This window comes from Gossypium raimondii, chromosome 5, assembly GCF_025698545.1.
Source record: "Gossypium raimondii isolate GPD5lz chromosome 5, ASM2569854v1, whole genome shotgun sequence".
Taxonomy (NCBI): domain Eukaryota; kingdom Viridiplantae; phylum Streptophyta; class Magnoliopsida; order Malvales; family Malvaceae; genus Gossypium; species Gossypium raimondii.
Window position 1 is genome coordinate 2643442 of NC_068569.1, and position 21674 is coordinate 2665115.

Consider the following 21674-nt stretch of genomic DNA (forward strand, 5'->3'; position numbering starts at 1 on the left):
TTGCTATGGCCTACACAACTTGGTCTCCACGCATCTAGCTTTGGAGCGTATTGTCGTTATCCAAAAGAGTTTTAAAAAAGCAAGCAAGCAAACAATATAAAAGTAATTGAACCTTTGACACTTGTGCTTTCTTTTTCTTCTACAAGAAATGAACTTTGAAGTCAAATAATCAATCAGATAATGCAACACATAAGCTGTATGTATATATATAGCTGAAGTTTGGAGCATTTTAAAATAAATCATACAAGATTTCAACAAGTGTCTCATCAGATACTGAAATTCACTAAAAACATAGTATATGGATTGCTTTGTTTCAGTAACCACTTCATTGGTCTTCTTCATCCTCCTTTATGGGGTTGCAAGAGTTTCCTATTCCATTTGGTTGGAACCCAAAAGCCAGGAAAGGCTATTAAAGCGGCAAGGTATCAGTGGCAGAGCTTACAAACTACTGGTTGGGGACATGAAACAGTTCATAAAGCAGATAACTGAAGCTTGGTCTAAGCCTATTAATCTATGTCACCACATTGTTCCACGTGTTGACCCTTTCACACTTGATAATGTCCAGAAATATGGTAGGCTATAAAGCTATTTCATCTTATTCTTTTGTTATGATACAAGGTTTCCAAACATTTTGTTGTTCTTTTCCCTATTTTGAGTCCAGGGAAGATATCATATTGTTGGACTGGAACAAGACCAAGGCTGATTATACAGGATCCAGAAATGATGGAGGAGGTGTTAGCCAATAAGCAAGGTCACTTCCAAAAGCCACCGCTGAATCCACAAATTCTCATTCTATCTAGAGGAATCTCAACTCTTGAGGGAGAGCAGTGGTCTAAACGCAGAAAGATGATCAACCCTGCCTTTCATCTCGAGAAACTCAAGGTTCCATCAATTACTTCAATATTCTTTTTGTTTGTTAAAAGGATCAAACAGGTTCCACTTATTCAGTTGGGGTTGTCATTGTTTCTTGAATTGTTCTTTCAGGGGATGGTTCCAATATTCTCAGTCAGTTGTGGACAGATGATTGAGCAGTGGAAGGAAAGGGCTAGTTTGCAATCAAGTTGTGAGATTGATGTATGGCCTGAACTTCAAAAGCTTACTGCTGATGCTATTTCCAGGACAGCATTTGGAAGCAGCTATGAAGAAGGGAAGAAAATCTTTCAACTTCAAAAAGAGCTAATTTCATTGACTCTTGAAGCAATGCAATCAATCTACATTCCTGGCTTCAGGTGCATATTTCCCTTAACCCGATTCGACATGAAAGAAAAACACTCTTTCCTATCTTCGTACGTTGTTGGTTTGTTCTAATCTTGTTACTATGTACAGATTTATTCCTACAAAAAAGAATCAGAGGAGAAAGAAATTGAACAAAGAAATCACATCAATGCTAAGAAATGTTATCCAAAGGAAAGAGCACGCAATGAAGACGGGACAAGCGAGGGCCAATGACTTGCTAGGCATGCTCTTGCAGCATAATAATCAGTTTGCTGTTCTAGAAAACACAAATGGAGCAGAAGGAAAGATGACAATTGAAGATGTAATAGAGGAATGCAAGCAGTTCTACCTTGCTGGCCAAGAAACGGCTGCGAGCTTGCTAACATGGACGATAATAGTCTTAGCTATGCACCCAGAGTGGCAAGAAAAGGCTAGAGAGGAAGTCTTACAGGTTTGCGGCAAGGAGCTCGAATTTGAAGCTATAAACCACCTAAAGATTGTAAGCAACGATATGAACTGCAAATCTCTAGTTTTTTTTTCTTTATATCAAATATTAAATGATGTAGAATTTCTTGCAGGTAACGATGATACTTTATGAAGTGTTGAGATTGTATCCACCTGTAATAGCTATATATCAACATACTAACAAAGAAGCCCAGATTAAAGAAATCTCTGTTCCAGCTGGAGTTGATCTAACGCTGCCCATCCTGCTCGTAAATCATGATCCTGGACTTTGGGGCGAAGATGCTGAAGAATTCAAGCCGGAGAGATTTTCCCAAGGAGTTTCAAAGGCATCGAAAGATCAACTGGCGTTTTTCGCATTCAGTTGGGGCCCGAGGACCTGTATTGGGAAAAATTTTGCTATGATTGAAGCTAAGGTCGCTTTGGCTATGATTCTACAGCACTTCTCATTCAAGCTATCACCTTCTTACTCTCATGCTCCATACACTGTTATGACTCTTCAACCACAGCATGGAGCACAAATAATCTTGCACCAAATCTAGATGGCAAGCTGAGGTTCCTAATCATATGGCCTATGGTGGATTTCCATTTCGAACAAGAGAAAGAATTACATTGATTGTGTTGCATTTTCTGTATTGAGTGCTAAATAGACATTTTATTTTCTAAATTTCTTGTGTAAACCACTAATCAAATGTGAAGAAGCAGAAGCCATCAAAGATCAGTCAAATAATTGAAAACAGAATAAACATCTGGGGTTAAAATAGCTCGCTTGTCAATTTCCCCAACACCACAACAATGCTTCTTTCCAGTATTAACAGCTACAACGTCTTGGGAAAACTCGCTATTGCAACCTGGTGTGACCTGTATCAAATCGACAATAGTTTATCATTAATTCATCATGTAATCTGAAACATATAACAAGTCAGATAAATCATCGTTAACAGCTAATATTATAAAATGTAAGTTACTCACATCATAAAGGGAATCCCCCAACTTTAACTTGACAGCACCACTTCTATACACGAGCATTTTACCCATGAAACCTGCAGGTAACTCTTCTATGCCACGTGTCTTCTTTGCAGAACCTACACTCGCAGCCGGTTTTGAACGGCTATTGGTTTCATTCCCAGATATGTTTCCTGTTTGCTTTGTCATAGGTAATGTTGGTGGTAACTGAATAAAGAACATAGTTGCTTCTGAATTCTCCTCCTGGTAGCTCAACATCAGCGAGTTTCAGCATGAAGAAACCAGGCACAATATAATATTTGATTCAGTTGTTATGGTACTAACCATTAGACCAAGCTCTACTGCTGGCTCCACTGAATCTTCTTCGAAAGTTGCATTTGCTAAAGCAAACTCCTCCTCATCAAGAAACTCTACAGTGTAAATTCAATAAAAAGCTACTCAAATTCAATAAGATATTAACCAGTTAGGTGAAGAACAATGCCTGGTTCGTTCCAAAAATGGGAATCTACTTGCAGTACTATAATGGCCTACACCAACAATGGTTTTTCAACTAATCACATACCAGGATTTCCTGAATATGGTCTCCTCATAGGAAGGGTTACAGGATAGTAACTATAATAATCCTGCAGATACATCCAAACAAAGAAAACCCAATAAACCCAATATACCTTACATAAACTATCAATGGAAAATTAGAAAACCTGTAAACAGGTAAGGTCAATTACGGTTTGCATACCCATGGTTCTTTGTATTCTTTCTCCTCTCTCAAACCTGGAGTAGGAACACTACCTATTGAAACATCAACACACTAAGTATCAGACTGAAGGGAATCTCAATCACTAACGAGACAACTTTATATAAGGATAGTATGGTGTTAATAGTTTCCATTCTACTATACGGCTTGAACCTTTGGAAGCTCCAAATGTTTTTATGGAAGTTGACCCCGCTCCAAAACCAAATGCAACTTGTGAAGATGCAACTGCATATCAATAAAAAAAAGTGTTTTAAGAGCTCACATTTGTGTTATAGAATGCATGTAATATTTCAAAATTTCAGTTCTTTTAATAATGGTATTTAAGGTATTGGTTGCATCAGATTTTGCTTTTTTTCCTCTTAAATGCATTGGTGCCATCACTCATATCAATATAGTTTAGTTGAATTGATAAAGAATTAACCTTTCTTTTCAACTTTAGGCTTTGTCTTTGCAGAAATTTGCTGGGAGAAAAAGAAAGAAAAAGATCAGATAAGAAATAACATAACAAGGAAATCAATGGCAGATAAACATGAAGAAAAATGGAAATAAAAAAAGAAGAGAAAATTAAAGAAAGGAAAAGTAAGTACATTTAAACGCTGCAGCAAATCCCTGGCCTGAACAGCATCAGTGTCTTCGACCACTTCACTGAAACCCACACAAAAAACAACCAAAACTAAAGTGGACATAAGCAGATTAAAAAAAGTAAGTTTGAAAATGAAGAAAAAGGCGCCTTGCATTGCAATCCATGTACGGGATGATATATACGTTTTAACCTCGAGCTTTGGTGCTCGGCGAGTAGGAGCTTTGGGTGCAAATCTAACCTGCAAAACAGAATAATATCCAAAAAAAATTAAGAAAAATTATCGACTGTTGAAGTTCAACCATAGATGATAGTGATGGAACAAACCTTCCTGGTGGGAGCATTGGTTTTGTTAGTTTGTTGTTCCATTGAAGATGATCAAATTCAAAAGGTCTTCAAACAAGAAAAAAAATATACTTTGTGTGATGTTTTATGAATTGAATTGATATGAATATGGAGATGCGATTTGGTAGGGAAGAAAAACGGGCCAACTAGAATAGTTGTATCCAACGTGGAACAAGTACACTACATATATAACTGAAATCTTAAGAACCAAAAAATTAGGTCACTCGTATACTCCGTACCGTTCTGTTCCATGTGTAAGCCAGTATAACAGTGATTATCCTTTTTTTAGATAAAATTTTGCAAATTTAGCTCAATTTGCTTCAAAAATCATTTAAGATTTTAAAAAATTATATCAATTACTCCCTTGCGTGTTTTTCTCATATTTAATTAATAGATTTTTAATGGATATCTTATCTTAATTCAAGATTTGATATGAAGCATTATGGTATATGGAATTAATTCACATTTAATTAAATTTTTTTATTTCTCAATAATTAATAGTCAGACATTTAAAAAACAAAAACAAAATTAGTATAATTGTTTTCCAAAGCCTCGCAGTTGTTAGTATATTTGAGAGAACCAAGGAAGACAAAAGTTTAACAAACCAATGTAATGTCATTCAACCCATATCAAGGATCCAGATATTTTACAGAGTCAGTCATTCAATTTACAAGTGAAACGACAACGTTTCAAGAGTATTTCCATTTTAAAATATGGTAACTGACAAAAACCAAAAGGAACCATGAAAGAGTCTGAGGCAGATAGTCAGAGAGTAAGATGGGTGTGTGTGGGTGTGTACGTGCGTATAAATATGAGGAGGATTAAAACATAAAAGGTATAGCCTTCAGTTGAAAACTGACCACTGATGAAGTGATGTTAATGGGGTATAAGCCTTTATATGTAACCAAAGCAAAGCACCACCCCCACTTATCTGACTCACCCACCCACCAGAACCTTCAGACCATTTTGCAGACTTACTCTTCTTTTTTGCCTTAAGCTTAATCCCTGACCCGACCTCACCTGCTCCTCTTTGCTCTTTTTGCTTTTTTTTTTTTTAACTCATTGACCAACCAGTTTTTTGTAACCCCATCGTGACTCATTACCAAATTCCTTTTATGACAATATTATTAGCTTTCAACCCAAGATTTTTTTTTTGTTAGTACTGAGAAATGAGAAAACAGAAGGTTATATAATTTGTGAGTGAAAAATACCCATGTCTCCTCTAATGAAACATATAGTTTATGGACCAATCTAAGTCGCTTCAGTCTGCTTTTTTGTTAACAATGGTGAACCTTTTGTGTTCTTTAAGTTACTTTTGTTTTTTGGGTTTTAAATACAAATCAAAAAGTAGATACTGTGGGAAACTTTCGGTGATTATAGGTACATTACATACTGCTGTACTAAAGAAGACTTAGTACTGCAAGTAGTGCAGTGCAGGGGCAGTACATAAAAGAAAGAGATGGAAACCAAAAAAATAATAATAAATAAAAGGGGTTAGTGGAACACTAAAGATGAAGATGAACATGGTAAAAAAGTGGCTGGCCAAGCCTGCTTCCCTGAAACCAGATATATGCATGGAATGGAAGATGCTTCTTTTCTATGTTTTAATAGTGGAATGTTTTTTTCTCAAAAGCCTATGCAGAGTGTGAGAGGAATCGTTTCAACAGGTGTTTTAAAAACTACAGTTCCTCAACTTAGGTGATAAGAAGAAAAAAAAAGCATAGTCCTTTTAAGGCCTTGTTCCATTTCTGTGATTATTGTGGACCATACCGGTGATGTTTTTAAAGAGATGATTTATCTTGTTTTAGCCAAAGATAATTTTGATTTTGTTGCATAATGAAGAACAAAGGGAAAAGATTCATTTTTGTTTTTGTTAACTGGATCATATGGTTTGGTTTGGCTTGGCAGGGCTTGTGTGTTCAAAGAAAGAGGCATTGCCAAACGATCCCTACTCAATTAAGATGAACTGAGAAGCGACAAATTAGTAAATCCTGGGAATATAGGGCCAACGGGACCCCAACTATTATTACAATAAGCAGTGGGTTGGTTGAGTGCGTGCCTGCTTGAAGTTAAAGCCAACATAAAAAAAAAAATTTCCTCACAACACATTGACCTGTTAGCTAGCTACCGGCATATCATGTTTGGATGAGTCATTCAGTCTCGAGAATAAATTTGCAGTAGGAAAAGAACATAAAACCAGTAAGAAGTCATTGGATCATTCATTAATAAGGGGAAAAAAGAAACACAACCCAATTTAACCATATTTAGCAAAAAGAGAACAGAAAACAAAAAACAATAAAACAAAAAACAATAAAACAAAAAGCCAAAGGAGAAGGAAGAAATAAATGAAAGACTAAACAGTCAGAATTCACAGAAAGAAGTGATCCCCACTACGTACATCTTTGGCCTCTAATGCAGAAACCTACCACTGGACATTCAACCATCTGCAATTGAAACAATAAGAATAGATTTCAGGCCAAAAGATGAAACGAGTTAAATGCCTTAAATTATAGATGCAAAAAGAAAAAAGAAAAAAAAGATTACCATTATGAGCTCTTGAATTGAAAATGGGGAAGTCATGTGAAGTGGAAGGGATGGATATAGAGAGTCTGGTTGTTGAAACTGATGAGCTGTTTGATGATTTATCATCCAAATCAAGCCATGAATCTCTATGTTTTGGTGGCCATTCATCAAAGAAACGATGGACTGTCTTTTGGGGTTCTCCTTTCTCCAATTCATCAGTCATTTCATATTTGATATAGGAATGTTCATCATCATCCTGTTTGTTTTGTTTCGGGTTGTGATCAGTGAGGCTTTGAAGCTGCAAGTAAGAGTATTCACTCTGTAATCCAGAACAGTTCCTCTGCTTTGAGGAAGAGGAGCTCATTGTTAGTGGTGCAAGTTGCCATGAATCATCCACAGATGAACCTGAGAAACTCCTCATTGTACCGGAAGGTTCAGAGAAAAAAGCATGTTCATCTACTTCTTCTTTCAACCCATAAACATAACTGTTTCTCCTTCATAAAAAACAAAACTCATCAGCAAAATAATAATAGAAGTAAAAAAGAAAAACCAAGTACAGTAAAATTTATTTTCAAGGTTGCATTTGTGATGGAACCTGTAATCCATGTTAGTCTGGGAGTAAGAGCCAGAGCCGAGGAGAGAATGTGTGGTGTTTTCTTGAGGAGACAGTCCAACCCCTGGAGGTCTCGATGCATGGGGATACATAAAGGGGTGATTCGCCTGGGAATGATAACCATGGTAGCGAAGTTGGTGCTGCTGTTGGGATTCAGAAGACAAGGACATGGAAGAATGAGAAGAAAAAGAAGAAGGGTGGTGTGTCTTGGTGATCGATTGGATGTTTTGAGTTGCTGTTGAAGGATTTGCCATTGTTGCATTACTAACTTCCACAGGCTTTCTTGAACGGTTTTTGCCTCTATGCATGTGTCTTTCACAGTACTTTGAATCTGGGTAGGCTTCTTTAGAGCATCTCCATTTCTTTCCATCAGTTCTTCTACACCTTCCAGGTTCTGGGTCCACTTTTCTCCCTAATCCCATCTGGAAACAGTTCCATCCAACTGCCAAAAAAACAATAAGAGAGCTTTCATTGTTAAAAATCCAAAATGGAAAACAACAAATGCAAAGTTAAAAAAGTAGGTTTAAGTTTGGGGTTTTTTTACTATGTTGAGGCTGGTAAGAGAAAAGCCTTGAAGAAAGTGAGGTATCCAAGCAGCTTCTCTTGATGGTGAAGAGGAGATCAGGTGGTATAGGGATGCCTGAGACCATGTACTTGAAGATTAGAGCTTGATGTTCAAGCTCTTGATACTGAGATGCAGTAAAAGGAAACCTGTTTCTTCCACTCATCATTCAAAAGAGACCCAATGAACAAATTTGTTGAAAATCAAGCTATATAAATAAGAAAAAGAAAAAAGAGAGGCAGTAGGTTATTCAAGTGAAAGAGAAACAAACATGAAGGAGAAAGATTGAAACAGGTTTGGTTTGTCTGTAAGTGTTTAAGTTTGGTGGGTTGGTTCATTACTTGTTATTTAAGAAGCCTTGGTTGCCTGCCTGTTTGAATGCTGATGTAGACTGACTGTGTAATAGAGTAGGTATATTTATTTCAGGGACCATTTCACTGCAGAATCTTCTGTTCATGGATAAAACTAATGCTTCTGATTATAATGCTGCCACCTCCTTTCTCTCTCTCTCTCTCTCTCTCTTCACTCTGACACCTGACTTCTGAGGGAAGAGAACTGAGAAGAGAGCAGTGGCTCATATTATGACTGAACCTCTCTGGTCCTGCAGCTATGCTGCCCCTCAGTGGCAGCTCTTGTCTTTCTGACACCACTTCTGAAACCCATAAACTAAAGGTTAGTGGGACTTAAAAGACTGTAAAAAACAAAAGAGATAATAATTACTATTATTATTTTAACCTACATCAGTTGGTGTTGGTGTCTGAACCCAAACGCCTGCCTCCCTGCCCTTCTTCAGAATCTTGTACGGTTTTTGAGCTTTTACTGCTACTAAACTCTTTTACTTTTTCCCCTGTTCCTTTACCCTCCGTATCCTCCACTTACTATACCATCTTTTTCCACCTTTGGGATATAGGGAATGTGCTTGCTTAACCAGCTAGCTCATCTACCTTTTGTTTTTCTCAATGCTATATATATATATATATATATATATCATGTTCTGTCTGTTTTTCTTCCCTCAATTCTCAAATGAGATGAGCATGGGCTGGTTTGGCTTGTCTCTTGTAAAAGTAGCTAAGTCTGCAATTCTGTATTAACCACCTCAGTTAAGCACTGTCTTTAACCCAAGGATTAATATTCTTTTAATCAAACACTAGTAATATAAAAAAATACATATATCAGCTAAGCTAAGCTAAGCTCTACAGTAGCTGGTTCATTATCATACTCCTATCTGTCTTATAATAATAACAAAGCTAAGCTAAAATGGAGGGTCCAAAAGAAGTTAAAGTGGATGCAACTGTTTCCAACAGTTGTCAAATGAGTACTTGTTTGTCCCTGTACTTCACGACTATTGTATTGTATTTGTATGGAAAGATATCAAAGCTGTTCATGTGAGGAGAAAGGGGCATTACAGAGGAAAGGGAGAGAGTTTTGACCGTTTTTTTTAAAGGGATAATAGTTGGAGAAGAAACGACATTATCACATATTTTAAGTGTATTAGTAGTACTAAATTAAACCCTGGGGGGGGGGGCTTGGCTTGGCTTGGCTTGCATTTAATTCCCAGGCACTGTTGTTGTATTATAAGAGTGGCAGGTGTTGTACAAAGTAAGTAGAGGACTCTTTGGCACTGTTCAGAGCTGTCCTTATCTACCCTGCCAGCTTCAAACACATGCAAAGCAACTTTTTTAAAACATATATTTAAAAAAAATTACTGACCAGAAGTACGGTCCTCACCGTCGCAAGAAGAGCAAGTTTGGATCGGGATTTTCTTTTTTATTTTTACTTTGTGTGGGGGGGGGGGGGGTTATTTAGTGAAAATAATATAGTGAAGAAAATGAATTTTGGTCTTTAATAATAAGGATGATAAAAGTAAAGCAAAAAAAAACATTAAGTATTCTTTTAGCGATTATACAACAAAAATAAAAATGATCTTTTCAAATTTCAAACTTTTCCCACATCTAGGTTTGGTAGAACCCACTTGCATTACTTCACTTTGCTCCCAAAAGTAGTGACTAAGGGAACAATGAGAAATGGGATTTTTTTTTTAGATATTGGGGTCCTATAATTCAGTGAGGTAATGGAAAAATATTGATGTTCGTGGCAGAAAAATTAGGCACCACTCCACTGTTTTTACTTTTAAAGGTTCCAGCTTCCCAACTCAAATGTCAAATGTGGGTCAACATGTTACACCTGTAACAATTTTGACAGCTTATTAATATTATGTTCATTCATGTCTACAAAATTCCAGCAAAGTTTGATACTGAGATTTGCTTGTTTTCTCATTCATTACTCTCTCTGCCACTGTAATTATAAAAGCTTGCAAAAAAACTATTCCCATTATTACTTACTCAACAATCAATCAAAGTTCACTGTTCCTTCTTAATTTTCAATGTTCAAACTCCATTAATCCAACCCATGTTTGCTTCTATCAAGTCGACGAAACGAGAGCCACATGGCCCAGTAACTGGAACACCAACTTCTGCTGACTGTTTGGACATTGAGTGCCATTTTGAGACGAACAAAAAGAGGCTTCATTTCTATCAGAAGTGTAGTCTATGACCGTAGCAGAAGCTTTGATAGACCGACACTAGATTATGCACCATTAAACCAAGCCTGCAACTTGCTTTTTAAAGACAATGACAGTGTTGGTTTATGCCAAGGAAATGCATACCCCCTTGTCTTCTTGGCTGTACGCAGGCAGATAGATTCAGTGTGTTTTTCCAGGGTATTAGAGCCTTCCATATGATATCATATAACAACACATTAGAGGGGTTGGTGTAAATTACAAGATCCGTTTGAGGTTTTGGCCTTTGAAAGATTCCATGATTTTTATCGACAGTGTTTTCGAATGGATGAGGCTGAGACAAAATGGCATAGCACAAGTAACGAAGAAAAAGAAAAAACATTTCATCTCATTTCCAGCCATTTTCAATTGCACAAAGGTTGACCTGCATTTGCTTAACTGCCACTCTTCCTGCTAATAAAGTATCTGCTCAATAATTATTCCCTGGCTACAACCTGATCAAACTCCCATTCAAGATATAAATACTTCATTAAATTGTTATTATTTTTTCAATTTTCAGGTTGCCAAATGGCATGGGGAGAATTGGGTTGAAGGAAAAATAAATATATATACTTTTACAAACCCTATAAAATCCTTTTTCTTTTTCCTTTTTTTCTGCCGATATTGATAAAATAATTTGATATTATACATTGCTTAACTTATGTTCAAGTTACAACACTACAATAGCACACCATCTTTGGATGATTGTTGTCCTATTCCTTCTGGATAAATGACAGAACAAGATCTGTATGTACAGTAAAGAGTTGTGTGTCCACAAACAGCTGGGAAATGAAGGGGAGAACTGTCAGTATATTTTCAGCTATACATGCATATATTTGCTATTTTAACATTAAAAATGAAAATGATCATCCTGAAAGACACAAAAGATGATGAAAAACAAGAAATGGAGGAAAACAGGGTTCAATATTACTACAATTTAGCCTGAAATCATGAGTGGCAGCTAATATCTAGAGGTCTGATTAAAGGGACTCACCTTCATAAATGGTCGATCACGACTAGGGAATGAATCAATGAAACTCTCTTTTAAAAGCAACGATACCTGAACAAACAACTTCAGGATCTTATCTGTTTTTTTTTTGAACAATACATGGTATCACAACAAAAAAAATATAAATATTGCATTATACAAACTCCACCTTTCACCTGCCTGTGAAAGACTTGTACACACATAATCAACACTAAGCTCAATAAAAATGTTGTCTATGTCACAGGTTGGCCAACACAAAACTATATAATTACGTCTTTTGAAGATATATGGATCCTTAGAAATTTCCTCAACCAACAGGTAGGCAAAACCCCATAATTTTCTACTAAAAGTAGATTGGAAATGACCTAATTTTGTGCCAAGGATTCCCCACTAGACATTTTATGTTGAAATAATAAAAATATGTTTATCAATATATATTCCTATTTCCTTTTGGCTGGTACTACAGGGTCTTTTAACTGATCTTTCTAGAGTATTAATGCAATTGATTTCAATACTCACTCATGTCTAGAGCACATACAATATCTATGATAGAAAATCATATTCCTATCGATCAAATAACCCTCACGCTAGTAATTTGAATATGGTAACAGCAATATCTATGATAGAAAATTCTAAAATATTCGCATTTGTAGATATGTTGCTTTGCTGAAAAATTCTAGTTCAACGAAACACAAACCTTATCATTATTGGACTGTACATTTGTAATTGTGTGTGACCGCATGTTAGAGCAAAGAGAATCCAAGTATGATCTTAACACCGCTAAAAAACCTTTGGCAGCTTCAATCTATGCCATAAAACCACAACAATTAGCAAATCACCGAAATATGACAGTGGCACTTCATTAGATGACCTTGAACAAGTACTTACACACAACCCAAAACAGAACAAATAAAAGATGATTCAGTGATTAATATGGATAATTTCCCAAATAAAGAGACATGATAAAATTATAAACTTCAGAATATGGTGGTACTCTAGTCCACCCCAAAAAAGATATCATAATATCTAGTTAGACCTCACAATAATCAATGCATGATAGAGATATCAATAAGTTGAAAAAGCAAAACATTAATATCTCTCATATATGTTTTTGTTATCACCACAATGAAGAAAGGCTCAGCTTCTATGAGCCATTCATGGAAGGTAAACAATTCCCTTGTGCAAGAAACAATATGAGACAAAGTAATGGTGATGCTCTCTGCACATCAGAAACAATGCCAGACTACAATCTCACCAGTCAAGTTCAATAGTATGCTGCCAGGAAAGGGTTCATGTCATCTACAGTTCTATAAAAATGCCAACAATGATTTCTACGGGGTCCGCCTAAATGTCATATGGTGCCCATGTGAACCACACTCATGTTTGAATTGCATAAGTTCACTTGATAATTATATGTGAACTTGTTAGTGGTCTTTCAGATTTAGGATTTGCATGGAAAAAGCATAATTAATATTGATGGCAAAAAACCATACCTGCACATCTGTGCACTCATGTACTGGTCTTTTCCTCCCCAAATAACTTTCACCAACAAGCTTTGCATGATAAGGACTTAAGCATGCAAAGAGCTCCCTATGTTGTGGCAGCTGTGGTATTGTGGACGTCTTTATCTATCACACCATGCAATGAGAAAGTTAGAACAGAACAGAAGGGCCCAAATCTTAGCTAAAAGGCATCTCAAATGCACAATGGAAACCATGTAATGAAATTTAGCATATAAACTAGTAAGCACTACAAATATGCGAACTAAAAGCAAGCAATTTTTGTCAATTTGGTTTTCTGTTTGCTAAGCAAGAAAACAGGTTTTTACACGGTGTGATTAACTTCCTCCATTGATCTGAGAAAAATAGAACACATCTATGAGAATTGTCATATTAAATATATACAGTAGTATAACAGAAGAAGACATCAAACCGCTGAACCATAATTTATCAAGCACACCACCGCAATAGGAAAACAAATAAATAAGGAAATGAGGAGAAAGTGTAGAAGACAAGTCAAACTTAAACACTTACTTTCAGTAGCAAAAGGAAATAATACTGAAAATATATATTAGAATTTTTAATGAAAAAACATTATTATGCCATATGGTAACTCTCTGACTTAGAAAAAAGAACAAGTGTAATTTTCATTATCAAAAAAAAAAAAAAGAATTGCAACGCAATACATTTGAGAGATACAAACCTGGTTCTTATTAGCATCGACCAGGATTACATTGGCTAACTTTGACTGCACTTCACTTGTTTTGTTCTTTACACCAACCTAGAGGTGAGTAAAATTTTATTAGCCAGTACATCAAGGGAAAACAAACACTACTAATGAAAAGCTATGAAGTGTGCATTAATTCTATATCCACCACATGGTCCATTGCAAGCAACTTTATGGGGAGATAATTTATTAAAAAAGATCATATTACTTTCTATATGTCAATGATAACTAGAAAGAAATCTCCCCATAAGCTTGACATGAGTATTGTCATATAAACAAATTCTCACTTAAGGTTTCCATTGGAACTAAATAACTTGAGCATGCCAACATCAAGCCTGTTTTGAAAACTTACTATGTAAGGAACAGGCGCATCTAAGAAGTCTAGCATATCATCTGGCAAAACCTGCAAATGTTGAAAGTAAGTACAAAAAATATGAACAGTCTAACTATCAATTTAGAAAATCAGAAGAGATCGTTCAGAGATTATACCGGCATCAAGAGGCTTTGCCATTGGTATGGCCGGATCAGAGGGACAATTGACAAAACTATAGCAGATAAAATTCCCTGCAAATAATTTCTAAGCTTAATATAAATGCAGAGATTCTAAATTTCTATCTATCAACAAAAAACAAGGTAATCCATATCATTCAAATATAAGTTATAAACATCAAGCCGAAAAACTCAAAAGAATTGAGATGAAGTGTTCTAAATATAAAAATATAAATCCACATCCATGCAAACTCCAAGCAATAATCTAATTATAAAATGTTCCAGACTAGTGGATGCAACCAGCCCCAGAGGCCACGGAAGGAGAAACACCAGTTTTAAAGTTAGGACTGCATAATTGCAACACATTCATCAGGTTTTAACATAAAGATTAGTAGTTGCAACATAGACAATCGGAAAAGACTACACCTACCAAATTTGAACAAACAACCACAATCTGTTTCTCCAGCAATGCTGCTGCAAAGATTGTTAGCACCTGCGGGATAAGAAAAATCAATTCAGTGAAACTCTCAACAGTCCATACAAGACCAAGCAAGTCAACTCACACAGACAAACACAAAAACGAGATAAATGGTATTTGGTAATAAATAAAAGAAGGCTTAAAACATCAGGTCAAGTCTAACAAATGTTACAATTAAAATCAGGGTTGCACTTCAACAGAAACAATTTTAGATATAACAATACAGTGCCACCATTTCACCACTGGATATATAGACCCACTCGAGAAAGTGTAAAAGAAAATTATGTTATGTTGTTAAAATTTCACAACATTAAAGTCCATGAGGAAAAAGAATTTACATGACATCAAAATCAACTAGGAGGAAAACCTAAAACTGCATGTTATGCTTCTCTAAATAAACAAGGACATATATTTACATGTTCAAGCCGCAGAGATCCACACATGCATGCAACAGCCCACGTTGATAGAGCAGTTGCTTCCTCTTCTGCCAAAAGGGCAGTGTGTGCCTGATAAAAGCAGACAATGGTGAGATGCAATCGACCCACCAAGTTTCAAATGTGGAGTGCAAGATTATTCCATGCTATGAAACTAATAATCATGGTTACCTCAGCAAATTCAAGACTTGTACTGCAAGATCTCAAATCAATGGTTGAGCCAGCAATATGCAAAACTTTTTCATCAGGCCTATGATATTCCAGTGGATGAAGGTGCTCCAAAGGATGAAACCTAAGTTTTGAACCCCTTTCTGGACAAGGTAACCGATAGTATTCACATAGTATCTGCAATGATCCATGATTGTTCGCCTGGAAATTGGAGGGAACCACAATTTCTAAGATATCAGGGGGGTAAAACAAAGTGTGGCAAACCATAAGGGTAAGGTTAAAAGCTTAAATTAACTTGAAGCATTGCCCGTTCAAACCTTGGCCCATTCAAGTATATCAAGGTGATCACTGGAATCCTCCTGGCCAGAAATAGAAGCCTCTTCTGTTTCTGTATCATCAACATCACTCCTCAAGTTCCTGTCGTCACAAGGGGAACCTTGAAAACTGCAGACACATAAATACCATAATAAATCAGACAATGAGGACCAAGTCACCTAACTCATTTGCAAAGTTGCAGATGTAGAAAACAACAGATAGCATGAATGTGTTACTTTCTGAATTATTAAAAGAATAGCCAAAAGATAAGACTCCTAAATGCAAATGACCCAAAGCATACTTCAACAAAAACAATATAAAACTTATTCACATATAAACATTCATAGAAATGAACCAGTTAAACAAATCGGAGCACTGCAAAAGTTATACCTGCAGGAAGATTCAGAACTTTCATACTGATAATAGCGTAGAAATGGCAAAACAGCATTTGGCAAATGTCTTTCTGCTGCTTGCTTATTTGTTGTGAAATCATCAACATCAGTATCACAATCTTCAGGATCTGCACCACCGGATTCTTTTCCTCTTTTAAACGACTCAGTTTCCAGGTCAACTGGAACAACAGTATCATGATTAACAGCTTTGTTTGAGTCAAAGTCACTCTCAAGCATTTGATGCTCCAAGCCATTCCCATCATCATTACCTCCAAGTTTAGAATCTCCTGAACTTATCTCAGAGGGTTCGGTCATTGTGTTCTGCATGTCCTCCAGAGCTCCTTGATCTGTTAACACATCATCTATATTTGCTTCATTGCTGTAACTCTCCGACAATTCCAAATCTATATCACCAATACTTTTTGTTAACCGTTCCAACCTTTCTTCATCAAAGATGCTGCATGAAAATTTTAAGATGAAAAAGAAGTCATGAAACCAGTGGAACGAACTAAAACCATGTTGCTAGCATCAAATCCTCAAGATTTCATCCAAAAACCTTATCAAGAGAGACTATCTCCATCAAAGCATGAATTTAAAACAATTTTTCGTGTGCTAAAAGCAAATAATAAGTTAACAACAACAATAATAAGTTAACAGGTCTGTAAGTGATCCTCTTTATCATTTGTTGTATCTGATGTGAAATAAAACACACCTATTCAGAACACCAAAGTGCAATTCAAAAAATGGAAGCCTCGAAAGGATGCAATAACATCTGCGAGTGGTCATCACATAACGACTCAGAGACGGGTAGGCAGGTTGTCTATCTGAAATCAAGGAAAGCAATCCAGAGGGCTTCTGTACTATTTCTTCAACTAACACACAGCACCCATATAAAGTGGAATTATCAGCAACCTAAAGCAAAAAGGGACAAAATGTCACAAAAAGAAATTTAAAGGTACCATAGTTTACACTGTCATATGGAAATTAGAACAGAAACAACAAATCAACAGCAAATTAAACTTCTTGTAATCAAATGAAGATATAAAAGAATCAACAAAAAGTGATCACCATTTAATATACACATGAAAGTACCACAGGCAGCAATCTAGTGAACTTAAAATCAAAGTATAGCATACAAATGAGTAAAAGATTCAAAATTTACATATATGTCTGTGTGTGTGAATAACAACCATAATAAAAATTAAAGTGAAATCTGTTAGCAGATATTAGCAAAGAACAAGGACTTTGGGATCCAAGACAAATAAGACCAAGTCAGTTCAACAACATTCCAGAATACATTAGCCTCTATTATCAGTCTAGAACATGAACAAGTCAGATATATTCACATGAGTTCACTTCTCAGTATCAATCTCTGCATCTATAGATATTTAAAATGGTCATCAACATCCACCGTCAAACTTTGATCATAAAGAAGCAGGTAAGAACTCAAAACAGAAAGCAAAGCTGAAAAAGATATTTCAACAGTAGTCTCCCAAATAGCATAATATTTCAAAGATTACCTGCAACCGGAATACAAATGACAGGTCACTTTGTTTTAGGTGTTCCTGCAAGAAAAGGATTGTGACATAAAAATATTAGCATTTGATGTAATTCAATTTGTACCGTTGGATCTGGGGAGCTCAACTATAAATAAAGTTTTTCCCCTCATTTGCACATTCCATTCAGAGTTATTGAATATATTTGAGAGCATTTACTCAAACACCTTATGTGAATTGCTTTCTTGTGGCTTTTTCGGTTCTTTCGTTGCTTCTTCGCTTTATGTTTGCTTCCGCTTTAGTGCCCTAGAGAATTTCCTTTGTAAATTCTCACTTTATAGAGTTAGGCAGATTTGAAACTAAGTTTCTGCCTAAAGCCACGCGATTTGCGAGACTAAAGTTCTAGCCCCATGAGATATGCATGTGCTTACATGAGTCTCCGACATTGAAATTGTAATGGAACTAAATGCAGGGGCTAAAGTCAGGTCATATTGCGTATAGCTACAAGTGCTAGCAATCTGATACCAGTAAAAAAAAAAGGTCTGGTTTACATTGTCGATCAAGTGATAAAAACTGAAATCATGCTGTCTGAAGTATTTAGTTAAATAAATTAGAACTCAATAAGACAACTTTTTTTATGATAAATCTCCAAATAAGGATTGTTGAGAAGGTACAAAAGCAAACAGCTCTAGATAATCTATCATCAAGATTTTCAAGTTGAAGAGCATTAACATCAGATTTTAGTAAAAATACCTGTGAAAGAAGAATTTCATTCAGCTCACTCATTGAAGGAGTTTTCTCAACGGCATGAACCTAAAATAGAACAAACTGAATTTAGAAATACCAGCTTAAATGCACATCAATACTGCACATGCATATTTACACAGGAAAGAAACAAAATATAAATTGACAAAACCACTCAACTGAGCAACATATTACAGCATGAGTTAAACTCTTATTAGTAAGTCCATTTCACGCTCAACTAAGCACTGCAAAAAGTAAACAAGTAGAAGAAGAACCATCAGCCAACCTCTATGCCTCCGGGGAAGCAAAATGAAAGAAGATCCTTGTGTTTAAGTGGCAGTGGCTTCTCTGGGGGATAAACAAATAAAACCTGAAAGTAGAGAACAAAATCAATATCCAAAGACATGATCCCCACCCCAATCCCACCTCCGAAACGCCCTTCAAGATATAAGGAATCACTTGTTTTATGAAGAACACTCACCTGGGGTTCAAGGTAAGGTTCGACTCGAGAATTATTCTGACAACTTAGAGCACTTCGCAACTTCCCCGAACCTTCAGATTGCCTGGTGACATATTGCCTTTGAAGTGCCTGAATATCACAACTAGGAGGAAGTCCAACAACAACCATGCTCTCAAACAACCTTGATGGTCCTTTAAAAGATCTATGATCCTGCACACTTAAGAACAGAATGTTATGAAAACACTTGGAAATTCTTCGTTATTAGTTAAAAATAATAATGGATATATACAAGTAAAATATAAGAGGTTTATCAGACATCAAGGTAGGCCTTGCAATAAATATAAATTGAATGTAATTAGACAAGCTGTATTAAAATAACAGCTGCATAAAAAAAGTTGCATCCCTCAGTAGATACTTGCTGAGAAGAGTCCATACACAGGTACGAGTAACATTAACAAGAAAATGTTCACTTGAATTAAGTACCGTACCAAATGTTGCAGCTGAAAGTTTGCCCACTGACGCTTTTGGCTAGTCAGAACTTCCGGATTGTAAGTTCCACGTCTCACTTCAGGGGGTTGCGAGAAGCCTTTTAACACTCTTGCAACATGATGCTGTAGCTTCTGAAATTGGCTACCGCTATTCTCATCTTTCAATGAATATACAGCAGATGGTCGGGGAGAATGAACAGCAGTTGCAGCTGCAGCAGCAGCAGCAACTGCCCTTGCAACATCCTCCTTCGTCGGCATGAAAAAGGATGCAGTCCATCCAGGGCTACCAGAATCTTCACTTTTGGACATCCTTAAAACTACTCAACTGCTAACATACACAAACAAACAACAAATAAACATAAACAATTGCTAAAACTCATGGAATTCGACTTAAAATACTAGCTTCATAATTTCCGCTTTTCAAGCAAAAAAGAAAATGACAACCCATCTTTCAATAAATCGTAATCGATCATCTAAAAACATTACCGATCTAATCAACAAATACAAGTTGAAGAAAATACTGAAATCGACCTTTGGGCTCAAACAAATTATCCTAATTAAACGTCTATCTCAGTTGAAAAACCCATTCAGTTACTTCCATTCTATTTAAAAAAAAATTTACTTCAGTACAACTTACAGCAAGCTTTGAGAATTTTAAAAGTCAGAAGTTGGAACAGATCGATTTTCTTCAATAGAGTAGGACGCTCCGAAATACAGTAATTTGCACATAGTTTTTTTCATAAACTCGAGCACTCAAGCATAAAAACAAAACCCCTAAATAAATAATCTAAAGAGAAACTGTGAATCCATGAAGGTCAGAGCTACAAAGCAACGGCCGTAAAAACAAAGAAAAAAATGTTTTCCAGATAAAGATGGGTACTGAAAGTTAACCTCAATAGAAACTAAACCCAGAAGAAAATCAAAACCCCAAAAATAACTTACCTCCAAAAAAAACGATTTGAAGCTGCCACGAAGGGATTTTTCGTCTTTAAACTTCACAGATCGATAAATTAGGGGGGAACCCAAAATTAACAAAGAGAGAATGAAAATACTGAGGGTTTTAAGCAGCCGCCATATAAGGAAAAAGGAGCTCTCTGCTTGAAGTCAAAAAAACCTTCGGTTTATTATTTTCTTTTCCTCTTTTTACCAAAGCAAAGAGATAACTGTATTAAGTTTCTGGTAATTAATGAGGGTTTTTAAGAAGCAATTTTTTTTATAAAAAAACTAATAATAAGAAAAGGTTTTTTTTTCTTCCCTTTTCCTCGTATGCGTCGTAGAAGATGATGATAACAAAATAAATATTATAAAAAAAAAAAAAACAGAACCACCAATAAGATGCTCTAAAGCTGCAAACGAATAAAAACGACAACAAACGAAGCAAGGAGACGGTCAGTTTCAGTTCCTTTGTGTTGCAGTTCTTGTTTTTGTCATGCTGTTTAGGCTTAGTGAAAGCTTACTTAGACAGGCATATTGAGAAATTACTGATAATGAATCCCAGAATAAAGATTTATTTGGAATATAATCCATTTAATTAAAAGCATCCGATGCATGAAATCTTTTACAATTTAACCATGAGTTTTAAAAAAAAAATTGAAGGTAAACATTAATTTTAATTATTAATTAAAAGCATTATTATTAAATTTTATTAAAATTTGAGCGGTAATATGCATATAAATTGTTTTCTTTTGCGCGCAATGCGCCACTATAGGAGGGAGAGATTTATTTGTTAGGATTCGTCAGATCAATCTGATATGGCGTTAAATATTGACACGTGGATATTTAACCACGTGTGCGGACAGGATCCTCGATATACGGTTCGGTGAATGTAGTTGTGGTTTGCCTTTGACTACGTCTTACCGCTCACCTTTATGCCTAGAAAAAGTGGTATCATGAAAAGCTTTGCCAAAATCAAAATCATACCTCAGCTCTCATAATGAAACAGTTAAAAAGTTCTCATATATATTTTTTACCATATTAAAGTTTGTGTTGTTTTAATATGTATTTAAAATATTTATTTAACTTTGAAAATAAATATTAATATTTTAAACATTATTTTAGATATGTAACAAAGGTCACCTTCTTCTTAGTTTTTTTTTTTTGAATATATTATTATAATATAAAAATACTTTTTCTAAAACCATCTAAATTTAGTCATGTAAATCCTCCCAAGCGTCAAAATATTATATATTCTTAATGGAAGTCTAATATTTAAGTGAATTAATAATAATCCAAAATAGATGGACAAGTGATTAGGGGTGGAAGATTATTTTATAAAAACAATAATATGAAGGGTGGCGTAGGGAAGTAGGCAAATAATTAAGAAGCAAGCATGATAAGGGTTGCCCAAAAGTGTTCCCCTTTGGGTCCTGTGTTTTCTGGTTGTTGTTTTGCTCAGTAGTTGAAAGACTTGGATTAAGGG

The 21674-nt window shown here is 35.7% G+C and overlaps 4 protein-coding genes across 9 annotated transcripts; 1 reads left to right on the forward strand and 3 right to left on the reverse strand.

Moving 5' to 3' along the window:
• Positions 1-226: 226 nt before the first annotated feature.
• LOC105771230 (cytochrome P450 CYP72A616) lies at positions 227-2344 on the forward strand. Its single transcript, XM_012592638.2, has 5 exons — positions 227-572; positions 662-882; positions 985-1229; positions 1327-1714; positions 1794-2344. The coding sequence occupies exons 1-5, from the start codon at positions 299-301 to the stop codon at positions 2217-2219; spliced, it is 1554 nt and encodes a 517-aa protein (XP_012448092.1). The 5' UTR covers positions 227-298; the 3' UTR covers positions 2220-2344.
• Positions 2313-4456, reverse strand: LOC105771231 (uncharacterized). Of its 2 annotated transcripts, XM_012592639.2 has the most exons (10): positions 4305-4456; positions 4163-4218; positions 3985-4042; positions 3819-3858; positions 3551-3622; positions 3380-3432; positions 3206-3266; positions 2968-3053; positions 2650-2886; positions 2313-2538 (listed from the first exon to the last, which is right to left on the reverse strand). In XM_012592639.2, exons 1-10 carry the CDS (start codon positions 4344-4346, stop codon positions 2389-2391), a joined length of 855 nt encoding a protein of 284 aa, XP_012448093.1. In that variant the 5' UTR covers positions 4347-4456; the 3' UTR covers positions 2313-2388. The 2 variants fall into 2 exon arrangements, with proteins under 2 accessions (XP_012448093.1, XP_052487677.1); XM_052631717.1 differs by having other exon boundaries at positions 3985-4218.
• A 2059-nt stretch (positions 4457-6515) lies between these two features.
• Positions 6516-8528, reverse strand: LOC105770617 (growth-regulating factor 1). 2 transcript variants are annotated; one of them, XM_012591894.2, is made up of 4 exons: positions 8003-8528; positions 7441-7900; positions 6867-7330; positions 6516-6766 (listed from the first exon to the last, which is right to left on the reverse strand). In XM_012591894.2, exons 1-4 carry the CDS (start codon positions 8187-8189, stop codon positions 6759-6761), a joined length of 1119 nt encoding a protein of 372 aa, XP_012447348.1. In that variant the 5' UTR covers positions 8190-8528; the 3' UTR covers positions 6516-6758. The 2 variants fall into 2 exon arrangements, with proteins under 2 accessions (XP_012447348.1, XP_012447347.1); XM_012591893.2 differs by having other exon boundaries at positions 6867-7339; positions 8003-8521.
• A 2519-nt stretch (positions 8529-11047) lies between these two features.
• LOC105769311 (uncharacterized) lies at positions 11048-20715 on the reverse strand. Of its 4 annotated transcripts, XM_012589856.2 has the most exons (20): positions 20198-20715; positions 19256-19580; positions 18789-18977; positions 18594-18677; positions 18317-18376; positions 17588-17632; positions 16780-16979; positions 16337-16524; positions 16066-16246; positions 15678-15804; positions 15364-15561; positions 15175-15264; positions 14711-14773; positions 14281-14355; positions 14144-14194; positions 13768-13845; positions 13059-13193; positions 12263-12370; positions 11572-11637; positions 11048-11359 (listed from the first exon to the last, which is right to left on the reverse strand). In XM_012589856.2, exons 2-20 carry the CDS (start codon positions 19562-19564, stop codon positions 11291-11293), a joined length of 2316 nt encoding a protein of 771 aa, XP_012445310.1. In that variant the 5' UTR covers positions 19565-19580; positions 20198-20715; the 3' UTR covers positions 11048-11290. The 4 variants fall into 4 exon arrangements, with proteins under 4 accessions (XP_012445310.1, XP_012445305.1, XP_012445304.1 ...); XM_012589851.2 differs by having other exon boundaries at positions 16066-16524; positions 19256-19583; XM_012589850.2 differs by having other exon boundaries at positions 16066-16524; positions 20198-20714.
• Positions 20716-21674: the final 959 nt, after the last annotated feature.